At 36.3% G+C, this 17,486-nt stretch overlaps 1 protein-coding gene across 36 annotated transcripts in view; it reads left to right on the top strand.

The window, feature by feature from the left end:
- The window catches only part of ATF2 (activating transcription factor 2), a 47,480-nt gene that overhangs the window by 12,603 nt on the left and 17,391 nt on the right, over positions 1–17,486 (top strand). For 14 of the 36 annotated variants that reach the window (XM_086897763.1, XM_086897764.1, XM_086897761.1 and 11 more), the window contains 5 exons: positions 1,574–1,692; positions 3,728–3,856; positions 8,738–8,916; positions 9,234–9,348; positions 9,527–9,613. In XM_086897763.1, coding sequence (XP_086753889.1) covers positions 1,574–1,692; positions 3,728–3,856; positions 8,738–8,916; positions 9,234–9,348; positions 9,527–9,613 — 629 coding nt within the window. The remainder of the gene's footprint in view (positions 1–1,573; positions 1,693–3,727; positions 3,857–8,737; positions 8,917–9,233; positions 9,349–9,526; positions 9,614–17,486) is intronic. The other 22 variants (XM_086897787.1, XM_086897786.1, XM_086897793.1 and 19 more) reach the window with 3 other exon arrangements.

Genomic DNA, 17,486 nt, shown 5'->3' on the forward strand with positions numbered 1-17,486 from the left:
CTTAAGAAAATGTGATACATTTTCTTCACTGTATTTGTTTGCAGTGTGTGCTTAGGCAGTGTTTTCTTACATAATTCATGTCAGAATGTGAAGCCAGTATTATTCTTCATAAGTTACTTTTATTTGTATCTGATATATAATCCAAATATTTTCAAATTGTCAATACTTAAATAATTGATTAAATTATATAAGCATTCAGTAAAAACATGCTAATAAAGGCTGTGCCTAAGAGGATCTGTAACTAAATTAAACTGTATTTCAGTTTTAATTATTCATTGATATTACTTGCCACATATTTTAAAATCTAAGAGACATCTTTTACATATCGTGGTGATATTAGAAGAATGAATCAGTGATTATTCTTCCAATGGGATAATAGAAGAAAGATCAAATCTTTTGTTTTCATTTTAGTTCAAATTCAGAATGCTCTATTCCCACCTCCAAATTCATGTTACACCCTTGGTAATTACAACTTTTGTCCAGGATCAGCAGTAATCACCAATTTGATAGCATTATAAATTTGAGAGTTTTTGAATGAAGATAGCATGTGTTGAGTATGCTGATGTTGCATGCTTACAGTATGGGGTTTTTTCGTTGGTGGAGCAGCCTAAATGAACTTCAAAAAGATACTTTGGGGGTTTTTTTCTTGTATGTTGCTAATTTCTTATGATGACCAGAGAAAAAAATAGTTGTTCTTAAACTAGCAGATACAATTTTTAAAATTCCAAATGTGCTCCTTGTCAATTACACCACAAGAGAAGGGACCTTTCAAATAATCAGATGTTTAAAAATGAAACTACAAGAGTGTCTCTGTGCAGTCACATTCCAGTGTAGGAACTGTTGTAGACACTAGGTTTAATAAGTGCACACAATCATACCACTTCACAATATTTTAAATGCAAGTAACTTTGTGGCAAGTGTAGTTATTTTTGACCTGATAATAACAGTGAAATAAGGCACATTTATATACTAACAGGAATTTTATATAAAGATATTTTCTAAACTCCTTCATGGAGTAGTCACCCAGATGCCCGAAGTCTTTATGATTCCAGCTTGATACAGAGGCATCATAGGATTCAGTACAATCTTGTGCACAGAGTCACACCTTCCTTTTGAAGTTCTGTGCACCTGGAAGTAATCACTACTGTTGTCAAATTAGGAAAAGAGAGAAGCAAACTGGCTTTGAGCTGAGCACTTCTCTCGTTTGTTTTCTAATTAAAAGCCTTCATGTAGTCCTTATCTTTATTTGAAAATAGAGTCTGCTTGCTCATTGAAGTGTTCTGCTCTGCAGTTGAGAATAGCTCCCTGTGGTTCGTGGCCACAAAAGCAATGCTGTGGTTCCCTGCCAGAATTGTCAGGGCCTTGGTGGCTTGCAGGCTCCGGGTGCTTGTCTCCAGCAGGTGGAGTTTGCCTGCCAGCTGCCTCCCTGCAGGGCAGAACGCAGCCCGAGGGCTCCCAGCCACCTCCTCTTCTCTTTCTCTTTGTTTGTATTCTGAAAAGTATTTACGACAGGTAGGTTCATAAATGGTATTGTAAAAATAAAATTGTGGGGATTTTATACACTTCTTTTCAGATCAGACACCAACACCAACTCGATTCTTGAAGAACTGTGAAGAAGTGGGCTTATTCAATGAATTAGCAAGTCCTTTTGAAAATGAGTTTAAAAAGGCTTCGGAAGATGACATTAAGAAAGTATGTTCAAAATGGTTTTTTTTCATCAGAGCTTCTACTTTTTTTATATCAGAAATTCCATTGAAAAAGCAAACTTTGAATTTACATATTGCCTTCTAAACTATACCAGTAATCATGTTAACTGCTTATATGTGTTGTATGTAGAGAATACAAATCTACGATTTCCCTTCTGAAGATTAGTTTACCTGATTAATTTTGCTTAGTTAGCATTGACAATGGGACACATTGTCCTAATCATGAAAGTATCTAAGTCTATATCTGTGGAAGTTAACCACTAGTTTTGACTGAATTTCATTAGGTGCTGGAGAAGCAAAAAAGTCTGAAAAGAGTTGTATGTAAGGAGTTCTTAGCAGAAAGAAAAACCCACATGAAAACAGTAGTATAGGAACACTGATCATTTTGATTAGTTTTAAAATACTGATGTTATTGTAAGAATTACTCATCATGATAATGAGAATTAAGTACTGACTAAATTTAAAGAAGTGTCAGTAATTTGCTTATGATTATATTTATTATGTGTTGAAAACACTTTTGTCTAAAAATTATTGATTACAATGTGAGGATCTATTTATTTTTTAATGTACAGATTGAAATACAAGAAAAAACGTGGACTTTATCTGCTTAGCAACTTCATGTTTTTGTGAGGAACTTGCCATACATTTAAGTGTTATTGTTACTTATTTCAGTGCTTCCCAGTCATAACTGATTAGGAACATAAGCATTTAATTACTTCTGCAAATAAAAAATTCTGTTCAATGTCCCCTTTGGATAATTTTGTCTTTAGTTGATTATTTGGTTGACTTCTATAGGTAGTGATTAAGAATATAGTTTTATACATATAGATTTTACAGAATCGGTAGCTTCATTTTCTTTGTTTCAGTAAAAATTTTGAGAGGTACTTGTAAATAGTATGGATTATTATCCATTCCTGACTAAGCCTCCCCCTTGCTTTGTAACCACACCTGTATCAAATAATGGATTTATAAGTTTAATTTTTTTAGTTGCTATATGCTGACTGTGTTTATAACATGACATATGGTAAAGTTGACTTTTGATATACCAAGACTGTGTTTTCAGTATAGTTCACCACTGTCTTGGAGAAGGTTGTATGTATTGCAAAGTATTTTAAACATTTTGTCTATTTCTTTAATTGATACTAATTTTCCAAGCTGCCCTCTGTGTCACCACAGTCTTGCCTTATCTCTGGATGATTTACTTACATAAACAATCATGGCAAAGTGTGTTAAAATGTACCATAATAGTGGACTTTCTAAGGGATTGATAGTTGGGCTCTTTCTGTAATATTTAACAGTTACTTGTGATATGAGAAAAGATTCCACTTCTTACAGTCTTCCCTGTCTATTAGTAATACATTGCACAGGAAAACTAGGAATTTAATGGACAAAAAAAAAAGCATTCGGAAAACTTCTTTGGGGGGAAATTTCTTTTAGAAGTATTTGAATAGCAGGCTAGACAGGAATATAGGCTTCCAAATCTATAGTATTAGGTACTTTTGCAACTCAGTTTCTTTGGGGCATTTCAGATGTCCTGGTGAATTTTACCAGTGTAGTAATACAAAATTTGCTTTTTCGATAACTGTTAGCTGCAATAAGCTTGAAATTTGTCTATACTAACTTTCTCAATTTGCAGATGTGGTTAGGATTTTGTACTTTGTGGCATGAAATATAATAATATACAGAAGGATAATACCATAATTTAGCTGCAATTTTTTAACTGTAACACAGTCCTTCTGCACCTATAATTTTCTTATGACCCTTGGAAATGGAAAACTTTAGGAATGTTTTTAATTATCAAGAAGAAAATATTTGTCTGACATTGCTGTTGAAAGACGTTGTTACTAAAGATGGGTGTTCATGTAGGTGCTGGTAAAATAGCCTTGACTGGTAATGAATCTGCATCAAGATCTTTCAAACCATCAGCACCTCTGTCTTGTAATGGGCTGATATGGTATTTTTTTTTTCTTACTTTAATTTTTTAAACATTAACTAATTTTGTTTTACCTTGTTGCTCATAGATGCCTCTAGATCTGTCTCCTCTTGCAACACCGATTATAAGAAATAAAATTGAAGAACCTTCAGTTGTAGAGACAACTCATCAAGATAGTCCTTTACCTCATCCAGAGTCTACTACCAATGATGAAAAGGTCAGAACCTTTACTTTTCTCTTTTTGGAATTTATTTTTCAATTTTTCTTATGATCCATAAATTTATTATATAAGGTGGTAGCCACACTGATTAGCTGGTTGAAAGGAAATGGCGGGTGTATAGATAACTTGCTCAAGTCTTAATTAGCTTTGTTCACTAGAATTATTTCTTTCCTTCCAGTAAAGCCAGAAAGGAAATCAAATTCAAGATTAATCTATCTTAAAAAAGACTAAAAGGGCTCTTTATTCATGTTTATGCATCATCATTCATAACAGAAAGATCCCAAGTTTAGTTGCTTGGCTTTTAATTTTTCTTTTAAATAATATCAGCAGTTTGGAGCTCTTCATGCGTACATGTTTGTTAGGCCTATGTTTTACCAAAAACTGTTTTGTAGAACAGCAGGGGATGTTCTAGAAAAATGTACAGGGGTGAGTGGGTAGTCTTTCAAAGCCAAGCACCAGATAATTTTGTTTCAAATGTTAGAATCTTTAAGATATAGCAGTGTGTATAGAAGTGATGTCAGGCATTTTTTTCTTTTGTGATTACCTGAATACTCATAGAAGACTGAGGTATTGTCTGTCACTAGAGGATGTTGCAATCAAATCAGTTTTAGAAATAGAATTTGAAAGAATATATAAGTGGTTTAAGAGTAATTATACTTCAATATGTGACTTGCAGTGTTTTTATCTTGTGGAGTTCTCTTGAAGTATGGAAAATGGAGCAAAATCAGTAAATAAATTATTTCTAGTCCTACTTCAATAAATGCAAACATTAAGAGCAGACCATAATAAAGCATAGAGATTGCTCAAGTCAATCTTTATGTGCATCTTCAGTAGGCAGTCTGTATGTGAGAGGCTTAGCTGTCTTACTCCCAGAAATTAGCAGGACATTTTAGGGTCACAGGTAATTCAGATTGGAAGAGACTGCTGGATTTCCTGGTCCAACTTTGTCCTCAAAGCCAGAGTTACTTCTGAGATTAGACTAAGTTCCTGAGTGCTTTGCACAGTCTGGTCTTGAAACCTCTGCGGGAGAGCGGCTGCACAGCCTCAGTTCCCCCTGCTCCCATACCAGGCTGTTCCTGTGGGCAGAATGTTTTCCTTTGGGTCCAGCCTGAACCCCTCTGGTTTTAACTCTTTCTTTTATACTGCCAGAGGAACTAATGTGAGAACAACCTTAAGTGTGTGACACAAGTTAAAGAGTTTCAATCCAGATTTGTCCCTACTAAGCTTTTCTGAGGTTCATTAGTCAGCAAGGATGAGTAATCATGGGTAATCGAGGCAATCATGCAGTCTCAAAAATAGTAAAAGCATTTTATAAGGAGTATATGTAAAGAGCTGCTTGATTTAAGTGAATCATAGTCCAAATCGTAAGTCCTCTTTAATTCAGAGGTTAGTTTATATTTTTGCTGGAAATACTTATTCCAAGTAATCTAAGATAATACTACTATCTTCATACAATAGTGGTTCAGTATCTCATTAGGATCGTTACAAGTGAAAATTCTATCTCAGTGCTTGGCAGTATTTATAAGCTTGTCTCAGTGATGATGTAATTCCGGTGTGTCACTGTGACAGTGCTGCTGCTCAGTGCCATTCTCATGTCTGATTGTAGAGACCAGCAGAGCAAGCCTGAGGGTGCTGCTTGGAGTGTACAGCTGAATGTGACCTGCAGATATTGAGAAATATGAGCAGAGTGTTCCTCAGATTTTTGTGTTCTCCTTCTGCAGTTGTATTGGAGGAGAGAAGGGCTTTCAGGGCATAGCTGGTTTTAAAATATATGTGCCACTGTTACCATTTTGCTGGCTGCATATATTTTAGTAGCCTTAAATGATTACAGCCTATTAATGTATGTGCAAGACAGTTCTAATTGTCCTTGTGGTTGTCAAAATAATTCCTTGGAGACTCTTAAGAAAAGTATGCCTAATTATTTCCCTATTTTTCTGAGAGTTCCAGGATTTCTGTTGGGCTTCAGTATGAGTTGATACTTTGCTTTGAGTAGGCTGAGATGTCATTAGAAACATATGAAGTCCTTAAGCCTTAAAGTAATAATAAGAGCTTTCAAATATTATAGTTGTTTATTAACAGTACTTTAAAAGGACAACCCTCTACAGAGTTTTAAAAGTTGTTTAGTTGTTGCCAACTAGCTAATTGCCTAATTTAATTACTTTAAAACCAGTTATTTTCTTATAGTAATAGTCAAATACAGTATTAGTTCTGGCCCTTTACATTTCTGTATAACAAATTCTATATATTTTTGATAACATTAGAAAGTTATTACATTAAATTTGCTTTTAGATGGAAAATACTTGCAAATATGCACATCTGAGAACACTTAAAGTAACTATCCTGTTCCATAATTTCCCATTCAGTGGGTTTTAGTTTCAAGAATAGGAATTATAAGAGTTGAAGAAATTCTTTTAATAAGTCTAGTACCTTTGGGTGAGCTTAAACTTCTGTCTTGTAAGGAAAGATAGGTAAAGTTAAGGTCAAGCATTATTAAAGTCATATTTCTTAAATCTTCAGCTTATGTTTTTGCCACACTGTTGCAGTAACAGGCACCTGCATGCATTTTTCATTGTAGCAAACAGTAAGTTAGTGTAAAGAGGAAGTTAAAAATACTTTTTCAGCTGTATAAACACACTTGTGAGTAAACATGTTTTTTTAGTAGCTGAAGATCATTTCTGATCTTGTAAACAAAGCATAAATGCCACCCTTAATAATTGTATGTGAGATTTCCATTTTCAGAATTTTACAGATTTATTTCAGAATTTTGTATGTTGATCTTTGACAGTTGGTGAAATCTGGTTTCCATAGAACACTGTTTCTAAAAATTTCATATTGCCCTTCTCCTGATAGGTGTTCCAGCCAGGGAGAGGCCCGGCTTTACAGTCAGTATTTATTAGAGCATGCATTAAATAAGCTCCTGTTATGAGCAGCAAAGAGGTATTGACAGAATGCTACCACTTACTTGCTCACTTGTACAGTTACCTGGTTGAAGCAACAATTGGGAGACCAAGCCCAGGTGCTTGCCCAGAGGTAGGAGGTGGTACTGACACACCAGTGACTTCTCGGTTCAGAAAGTGCTCGGTCAGGCTGGTTGGGTCTCTGAGCAACCTGATCTAGTGAAGGATGTTCCTAGCCATGGCAGAAGGGATGGACTGGAATGGTCTCTAAAGTTCACTTCCAGCTCCAAACAGTCTGTGATTCTGTGCAAGTCCTTCCAAAGGTCCATTCTTTATCAAGTGTACATATAATCTTGTAGTCTTTGTTCACTTGTAGGAACCACCATGCATGTTGCCTGAATTGTGCAGCTTGTTCATGCTAGCATATGGATTCAGCTGGTGTTCTGAACTCTGAATTACCCACAGTCAATTCAGCCTCATTTATGTTTTCCCTGTGACTCCTGAGTAAGATCTGTAAGATGTTATACCAAATTCCTTATTAATCCTGTCCTAACAATGTGATTGGTCTTTTTTTTTTCTTTCTGTTTCCACAATTCTATACTGGTTGTCTTCTTTTTACCAAACACTCATCTGTAGTGCTAAGTGCACAGTTCAAATATTATACCCCAGATTGATAATCAAACAATTTCACTTTTCTCACACACAAACACAGCTCACTCTTACTCTCCAAAAACTCTCATTCACTGTAAATAGTCTTTGAGGTCCATTGGGAAAAAGCATGAGTGAACTAGTGAACCCTGATAACAAATCTAGCCTCTGAGCTTTTGGAGGGAGAAAATGTTATCATCTAAAGTCTTCCCCTTGGTAAAGCCCACAGTTTGCCAGCAAGCTTACGGTTCTATGAATTGCTCAGAGGATCTGAGCATTTGCGCATTAATATATAAAGAGACAAGCTATCTGTTAAGAGAACTCAGAATTTACTACTTAAAGCTTACTGGATAAATTTTCAAAACTCAAGCTTCATTCAAAGGAAGTAATAATGAGTGCAGTCTGCATGACACAGGTATAGAGATGTTCTCTTTGAGTTCCAGTTTACCAGCAGAGCCACTAACGTTTGCTGGTGTTAAGAATGTGATTTTATTTGTCATTGATTGCAGTAGCCATTGTCAAAAGAATAACTTGTACAAAAACCTTTCTGAAGGTAAATTTGAAGTCTGGCAGTATCAAGGGTTTCCTGAGAAGGAAGGCATTGGTTAGTAAGGCCTTTCTGGGTTTTGAAAACCAGCAAATACAGGCCCAACTTTCAACTGATAATGTGCTTTACCTGATCACTAAGCTAAGAGCCATAGGGATTTCTGTCTACTCTTTATGTGCACCTAAGAAAGTTTAATTTCTGTGCTGTAATAGTATTTTCTGCATCAGGATATGCATATATTTTGCAGAGCTCTGAATATAACATTCCAAGTACTTTTATCACTCTAGTTGGAGAGCTTCAGATAAAGGCTCAAAAAAAATTTTATTGTTGTTGTTTTTACTGAACCATAAACATCTTGTTTCTCTTGTTTAAATCCAGAACAGTGGACTGAAACTGAAATGTACATATGGACACCATAAAACATTTTCCTTATTTGGAGTGTGGGTAAACATGATGGTGTTGGTAGTACCATGGGTTTCTTGGGGAAAAAAATTAAAGTCTGATCAAAACTGAATTAGAAGTAATAAGAAGTAATAGTAGCCTTAGCATAAATTGAGCCAGGTTTGTCATAAAACTAAAATCATTGTTGTTGAAACAATTTTACTTTGGTGGTTTAAATTACTCATCCAGAGTGGTTTTTTGAATGGTTTTAATTGTATAACTGATTCTATTTGCATAATGTTACAGAAATTTTGATTTGTTCCATCAGACTGCATTCATTTGACAGTTAGAATCAGTGGTCTGTAATTGTATTTTACAAACTGATGAAGCTTTATTTTTCCTCAGGAAGTGTCACTGCAGCAGACTGCACAGCCTACATCAACAATAGTTCGTCCAGCATCACTACAGGTTCCTAATGTACTGCTTACAAGTTCTGACTCAAGTGTTATTATTCAGCAGGCAATACCATCACCAACTTCTAGTACTGTTATCACCCAAGCTCCATCATCTAACAGACCAATAGTGTAAGTTATATAAATCTTAGTAAAATGTTTTCTTGCAGAATTTGAAAATCTGATTTACTTTCAGTTACTGTTTCTGCAGTTAATATATGAATTTGAGATGCTTTGGTGTAATGTGGTGCTTTACTACACATGAAACATTGAACTTTCACTACATGTGAGATATAATGCCATGTTCTCCACATCACTAAGTTCATATTTTTGATCTCCAAATAAATATTACATTACACCTGTAAAGAAACAAACCAATTTAAAATAATGTGTAAACTTGTTCTCTTCTCTGGATAAGTTTTCTTTTATATAGTTCATTCCTTTTTCAGTCCAGTTCCAGGTCCTTTTCCTCTGCTGTTACATCTTCCTAATGGACAAACCATGCCTGTTGCTATTCCTGCATCTATCACAAATTCTAATGTGCATGTCCCTGCTGCAGTTCCAGTAAGTAAGCATGATGCTATATTAATTTGAAAGTGGAGCAGATTTGCATAAGTGCAGCATAGAACTTAGTTTTAAGCACCTTGATAGCTGTTTTGGCTTCAGAGGGTAGTGCTGTCAAATGCTCTCTATTATGATAACATACTCAGGTTTTCTTCATTTTTATACTTTATCTGGTCAGCTTGTTAGACCTGTCACCATGGTGCCTAGTATCCCAGGAATCCCAGGGCCTTCCTCCCCACAGCCAGTGCAGTCTGAGGCTAAATTGGTAAGTGAAAAACTCCATTATTCCTCAAGAAGAATAACTTGAGAAATTAATTAAATTCTACTGCTTTTTAAAACAGCTTTAGTTTTCTTTTATTAGTCTAAATTGTGCAAGTACAAATTTAATAAAAACAGAAAAATAACAGCTGCATTTATTGGTTCTTTATATGGTTCTTTCCAATTCCAGCCTATGTTAGTTCTGTTCTTAATGGCCATTTTGATCATATTTTTAGTCATTCTTTTAAATAAATTAAATTTCTAACTAAACTTTTTCTTACTTCTTGTATCAGAGGGTCAGAAATGCTAGCTGGGAGAAAGACAAACAAGATTAGTAGCATGTGAGCATTTCCTTCAGAGAAGCAGAATATTTGCTCCCAAAAGAATGATATTTCTTACAAGCTAAGAAAAATATGTTTTTTTGAAATGTTTTCAGAATCTCAACTGAATATAGTTCTTTTGGCAAGAGTTCTGCAATTAGATATGTAGTGCTTATGTAGTTAAAAATTTAATCTGTGTGGAGGTTGTTTCCGTTGTGTTGGGTGTTTTAGGGGGGAGTTGAGAATTATTTGTAAAATACCTAAAACAAGCAAAAAATTAGTTTGTTTTTTGTTTGGTTGGGGAGGCTGTTCTTTTTACTTAACATTAGTGACTATTTATGGTGGCAGTTTAAATTAATCAATTTATTGAAATATTTTTTGCAGCATTAGGCAGTTGCATCTCTTTTTTTCTGTCGTTTGTTGCAACAGTTCTCAGGCACTAAAAAATTCTGTTATTGAACAGTAATTAACCCACTTATAAATTTACAAGATGCCTTCATAAACACTATCTATCCTGTGAAATACTGTTCCTCTTCCTTCTTTGTGCTAAAAGAGAATCAGGAACACTGCTAGATAAAATACATTTTTCTGCATTAATATTGGTAAGTGGGAGGATGCCCTTAACATTCTTAGATATCTCATTTCTCTTGATCTAAACTTTCTAAACTAAGGGTTTTCTTTCCTTATCTTTTTTCTCTTCTCAAGCCACAGTATGAAAAACTGTGGGTCTGGTTTTTCTGGAGTAAAGGGATTCCAGTAGAGTGAGCACACCTAGACCACATTCACCAAACACTGAAACTGCTGTGGAGAGGGGAACTGACTGCCTAATGCTGTCAGGTCTTCCTTCATTTTCCTGCTATGTTGAACACAATGACTTTTGAAATAGTACAGAGGAGGACATAAGAGAAAGAAGGTCTGTTTCTGTGCATCCTTGCCCCCACCCAGGAATGGAAAAAGGAATCTTTTAATACCTCAGAAAATACTTAAATGTAACCAGTTCTTTAAAAATTAATTTACCTTAAATCCAGGAGAGAAGAATATAAAAAAAGCAAAAACAAGAACTGTTTTTCTAAAACTGAACGTGTTTTAGAGTCAGGGGCTCACACTGAATTCTGTTTGAAATCCAGGAGGAATTGGTTCTGAATCATTTTTTAGATGGGCAAGAAATTAGATTTTTAAGCATATTATGGAGTAATTTACTCTTAGAATGATTTAAAGGGAGAAAGGAAATACATGTATGTGGTGAAGACTTTGATCTCACATTAGAAGAAGCAATCACTCAAGTGCAAAGGAAAACAAAGATCATAAGACTTAAAATTTAACAGTCTCATTAGCCTTCTCGTTACAATTTAGCTAATATATGCACTTCAGTGATTGCTTATCTTTTTTTTAAGTGAGACTGTAAAAAGGGGATTTGCAGTATTTCCTTTCCTTGTTGCTCAATATGAAGCATGAGCAGAATTCAAGAATATCAGAATTATGTCTATTTCTTACTCTCATTTACTTTTATATAGTGCCTATTCACAAAAATAAAAAACTTAATTTCTTATCCCTCTGAAAGTAACAACAATTTAATGAGAAACTTAATGTTTATGTAGAAAAGCCTCCAAGAGTAAGACTAATTCACTGTGCCATGGGATGCATTGTTGGCAGATATGTGATGGTTTATTAACTGCAAAGTTCAATTTAATTTTTAAAATTTAATCTTTGTGATACCAAACTGTTTCTTTTCATGTCTCTCCTAAAAATAATTTTGCTTGCTGCATACTAAATTCTGTGAAGGTCTGCTAAGCAGGTTTATTTTTCACTTGTATTCCTGGTTAAGCCAACAGAAAACAGTATTTAGTTTTACAGCTTGCTTTTCATTCATAAAATAATAGTTCACATTTCATGTTGAAATATAAGCTATTACACTGAAATTTAATAAATGAACAGTGTGTGTTTCATGTATTAATGGGATACTGCAATTTGTGGATTTATTTATGTGGTTAAGTTAGCTGATCACTGAGAACATGTCCTGCATCCTTTTGCCTATTATGGCCACATTTCTTCTTCATATTGGGAGGCAGTTCTGAAGGGCAAAGGAGTTCAGGATGTCCTTTAAGAAGTAAATCTGAAAGGTGCAGTAGCAGGCTGTCCCCATGTGCTGAAAGAAGAGCCAGCAGTGGACTGGCCTGGCTGGACAGCCTTGGCTGGAACACAGGAGAAAAAGGGAAGTGAGTGATCTGAGGAATGAGGGACAGGCAACTCAGGAGCACTACATGGATGTTGTGAAGTTATGCAGGGCCAAAGCCCAGCTGAAACTTTCTGGTTACTGCTGTAAAAGACAACTAAATATATTTCTGTAAGTATATCAGCAACAAAATGAGGTCCAAAGAGAATGTCCATCCTTTATTGAATGTGGGGGGAAGCATAGTGACAAAGGATGAGGAAAAAGCAGAAGTACTTAATGCCTTTTTTTGCTTCAGTTTTTAATAATAAGACTGGTTCCTCTCTGTGTACCCAGCCCCTTGAGCAGGAAGAGGCAAGTGGAGGAGAGGAAAGCCTCTGTAATCCAACCTGCTACAGCACTAAAACACATAGCTATATGTCTTAAGACACATAACTATGTCTATAAGACATATGGTTATGGTGCTGGATGGGATCCCAGTAAGGAAGAAGCTCAGCAAAGCCACTTTAAATAATTTCCCAGCAACCGTGGCTAACTGGGGACGTCTCAGGTGATCAGAGGTCAGTAAATGTGATGCTCATGTTCAGGAAGGGCTGGAAGGAGGATCCAGGGAACTGCAGGCCAGTCAGCTTGACCTGTGTACTGAGGAAGGTCGTGGAGCAGATGATCTTGATTGTCACAGCAGACACAGAGCAACCAGGATCAGATCCAGCCAGCATGGATCTATGACAGGCAGACTGCTTGACTGACCTGCTTGGCTTCTGTGACAAGGTGACCTACCTAGTGGATGAGGAAAATGCTGTCAGTGTTGTCTACATGGACTTTACTAAAGCCTCTGACATTGTTTGCCACAGCATTCTCCTGGGGAAACTGCTCACTGCTTAGACAGGTATAGTCTGCTGTGTAAAAAAACTGGATGGATGACTGAGTCCAAAAAGTGGTGGCAAATGCAGTTAAATCTGGTTGGTGGCCAGTTACAAGTGGTGTTCCCCAGGGCTCAGTGTTGGGGCCAGTTCTGCTTAGTATTTTTTTCAGTGGTTGGGACGATGGAATGGAGTGTTCCCTCAGTCAATTTACAGATGGCACCAAGTTGGGCAAAAGTGTTGGTCTGCAGGAGGGCAGAAAGGCTCTGCAGAACGATCTGGACAGGCTGAATCAGTGGGCTGAGACCATTTGTATCAGGTTCCACATGGTGAAGTGTCGGGTCCTGCCCTTGGGTCACAACAACCCCAGGCAGAGCCACAGACTGTGGGGCGGGGTGGCTGGAAAGCTCTTGTTGGAAAAGGACCTGGGTGTGCTGGTCAGCAGCTGGCTTAACGTGGGCCAGCAGTGCCCAGGTGGCCAAGAAAGCCAGTGACACCCTGGCTTGTATCAGAGTCAGTAGTAGTGTGACCAGCAGGACCCAGGCAGGGATTTGTTCCCCTGTACTCGGTAAGACACACCTCAAGTCCTGTGTTCAGTTCTGGACCCTTCACAACAGACACTGAGGTGCTGGAGCATGTCCAGAGAAGGACAGTGGAGTAGGTGAAGGGTATAGAGAAGAAGTCCTGTGAAGAGTGCCTGAGGGAGCTGGGACTGTTTAGCCTGGAGAAAAAGAAGCTGGGGGGGGGAGGGGGACGACCTTCCTTCTACAACTACCTGAAAGGAGGGTGTAGCCAGGTGTGACTTGGCCTCTTCTAAATAGCAACTGATAGAATGAGAGAAAACAGCCTCAAGTTGCACCAGGGGAGATTTAGATTGGGTATTTAGGAAAAATGTCTTCTCAGGAAGGGTTGTCAATTATTGGAACAGGCTGCCCGGGGAAGTGGTGAAGTCACCATCCCTGGAGGTGTTTAAATGACATGGAGATGTTACACTTAGGGCCACGGTTTAGTGGTGGACTTGGCAGTTCTGGGTTAATGGTCAGACTTGATCTTAAAGGTCTTTTACAGCCTAAACAATTTTATGAACTTATGAAGTCTGTCAGCATAGTATTCTTAGTGTATTTTGAACAAAAAAAACAGATGAAGGGGAGAAGCTGTGATGTTCCCTTCACAACATTCTCAGGAATATAGATATTTGGAAATTTTTTGGCTGTTGCTTTTTGTCTTACTTATTATTTGAGGAAAGTTTTTTTTGTTCTTTGTAGATGGACCTTGCAATCTAATGGATTTTTTCATATTGCATTATAAAATGTAAGAATAGACTATGTAGCAAATACAATAAACATGCAGGAATAGATTCTTAACTAACTTCCATAACTTTCTTTGGTAGTTATGTATGAGATGCAGAGTTTCAAAAATTAACATGGTTTATTTGTATCTCTGAAGGGTTTTATCATACATTTATTATGTATGATATGATATTTATTATGTATCATTTATCGTATAATTTCTGGCAGTTGTTGTTTGAACCTCTCCTTTATTGAAAGACCATACTTGCTATTACTGTGTTCTGCATTTTCTGCTCTCATACCACAATACTGTTTCAAGGTATTCTAAGTTGACACAGATAGAATAACTTCAGAGGCTGAATAAAATACCTGTAGAACTGGTTGTAGTAAATTGAATGTGAAATAGCACCAAGCTGTTGCATTGTTACTAGATCTAGAGCTGTCCTGTTTAGAAGGTACAGCTTTTTGTTTCAGATTAAATACCTGGCACAAACCAGGCACTTCCTTTTGTGCTTTGTGCCTTTCTTTGCAGAGGCTATTTCTGCATATTTCAAGGAGCTAACACATTTTAGAGTTTTATAGTAAGAAAAGAACTTTGTACTCTAGTTTCTTTCCTCATTGCAATCATTCCTTTCACTTATACTTGCTTACAAAAGGCTACTGTTGGGTAGACTTTCTTGTTAAAGTGGACATGAGAAGTAGTTAGATAAAAATCAAATTAGAGATTGTAGTGCTTTTGTTTCCTAATGTTCTGAAATTTAAGTATTTAGACAACTTTATTTCTATGTTTTTATTAACATGAGAACAAATTATATTTTGACAGATACCTATTGTTTCCTTATGACTTGCCAAATTGTGTAAAGAAGAAATGGTTTTTTTGAGCTTTAGTAAAATGTAATGTTACGAAGTTAAGAAAACAAATTGATATTTTAGTTTAAAAAAAAAAAACTTTAAAAAAAAGTTTTTAAAATCTAAAACTTAACTGGCAGGAGACATCTTTGCTAAGAGATGTAGGATGCCTTCCTATAGCATAGGTAAAATTTTTCTTCAGCTGTCCTAGAAGTCATAAAACCTTTTAAAGATAGAGGAGCTAAGGTACTTGCTGAGAATTTTTTCCCACAATGGACAGCTTTTGGAGACTTTTTACCTTTGCAAATGGTCTCTCTTACAGCATTTGAAAGGAATTTTTATTAGGGTGTCCAAGTTTAATGCATAATAATCAAAATTGCATATTTATTTCTATGTTTGATAAAGTTTTCAGTCTGAAGCGTCAAACTCCTTCAGTATGCCGGTTTTGGTTATTGATGCAAAGCGAGTTACTGAGATGTCACCTCTAGAACTCTGTTCATTCTTTGTTGAAATGGTCTTTTCTCTGGTTACAGTTCAAGTTGCCTGACATTAAATGAATGTATCAATTCCATAGAGGAACAGTTTTATGTGGGAACAGGTTCACTGAGTGAAATAGCAGATAGAGAAATGTAAACCAACTGCAAGGACTAATAACTAGGAAGAAAAAATAGTAATTAAAAAAAGGAATACATAAAAGTGATGACAGACAAAAATTTAAAAATTGTCTGTGCAGTGAGGCAATCCTTATGGTTGGTGGCTTTATTCTAAGAGGCTCTCAACAGAAGCAGTTGACATTAAGTGAAAGAGTGCATTAAGCACAATCTTAGGGTCTCCCTCACAGCAGAAACATGTACAGTGCTTCATGTGTTTCAGTGCTGTGGAAGAATTGCATGAAATCAGATTGCATTTTAATTTTATTGCCCCAATGTTGAATTTATTGTGAACAGAGCTGGTCCATTCACAGCTGTGAAAGGCACTGTTACTATAGTCTTGAACATTCTTGGATCCTTTTTCTCTACTGCTTGTAGAAGTGAAGTAAAAAATGACTAGAAATTTCATTCAGACACGAGCTTGTCTTTTACTGCTATTATTTTGAATATCTTATACCAAGAATGGCATTCACTAGAAGTAAAAAGGAGTTTCAGATTTCTGTGGCACAGTTAATAGGAATTGCCAGTTTTTCTGACATGATTCCACATTTGTTGGTGTGCTAAAGAAACTAACTTTCACGTACTTAAGTAAAATCATGTGTATGTCAGTTTTGTGGTATTTTAAAATGTTTAGAAGTAGATGCAATAACTGTCTTAAAAAAAACCCCAAAAACTCAAAACTCAAAAAAACCTTCCTCACCATAAGGATGCATGATTCTAAATAACTGTAGAATTGCCTCTGATGTTCTTAGGAGAATATCTATAATTGTATGCTTTCTGTGTATGAAACATGAAGCTTGAGTTGCAGCTGTAAAACATCCTTTTTGAGTGTGCAGCTTGTGGGGGCAAACTTAGCATTGAGACTCTTCAGCATGGGTTGCTGAAGTTTCTGAAGAATTTCAAAATTGCTTTAATGTGGAATGCTTCCCTCTGTCTCCTCCTTCCCATGCAAAACTTTTTGTCACAATCTGAAAAATACCTTGCACTCAGTAGGCAAGCAGTAGACTTTTTGCAGGAGATTTCTACTGAGAAGTGACAGAGGGCAGCTTGGCAAATGCTCAGAAACCGACATTAACTTGCTGGAGCCCGGCATGGGACCTTGTGTTCAGCAGAATTCTTCTGACCTGTCTCTCTGCATGCTGAGCTAATCAGCAAACACCTAATGAGCCTACTCTAAAGGAACAGACCCTCTCACAACCTACTTCATTTTCCTATGTTCTCTGGGGGTGGAGAGACAAGACTTCATAAGGACTGATGATGCTGCAAAGACCACAATAATGATAATTAACTTGCTGAATTTAGAAGATTATGCTGTTAATTAGTTGCAAAATAAAGATAAGTAATAGAGGAGCAGATGGTAGGATAACACCCAGGAGAAGGAGGGTTATTACTCTGATGAGCTTTTGTGGCAGATATGAAATATGGATCTGAGTTTTTCACAAATTGTTTCTGGAGTATATTATCTTGTTTCTGTGAGCTCTTGATGGAATGATCTAGTCCTACCAAATTTTGACAGATGTGGTGAGGATTTGTTTTCAAGGATATACATGAATGATAAAACCTTGCTAATCAACCTTGCAATCATTTTGAAAGCTATTAACCTGTGTGAAAATACCAGTTTTAGTTTCCCTATAACCAAATAATATCAAAAAACCATGGTTGTCATCAGGCTTTCACGCATAAAAATGCTTATATACATTTATTCTAATATATGTTTCTGTATTCTTGACTGTTAAAGA

This window comes from Cyanistes caeruleus, chromosome 7 (genome assembly GCF_971803275.1).
Source record: "Cyanistes caeruleus chromosome 7, bCyaCae1.hap1.1, whole genome shotgun sequence".
Lineage (NCBI taxonomy): Eukaryota > Metazoa > Chordata > Aves > Passeriformes > Paridae > Cyanistes > Cyanistes caeruleus.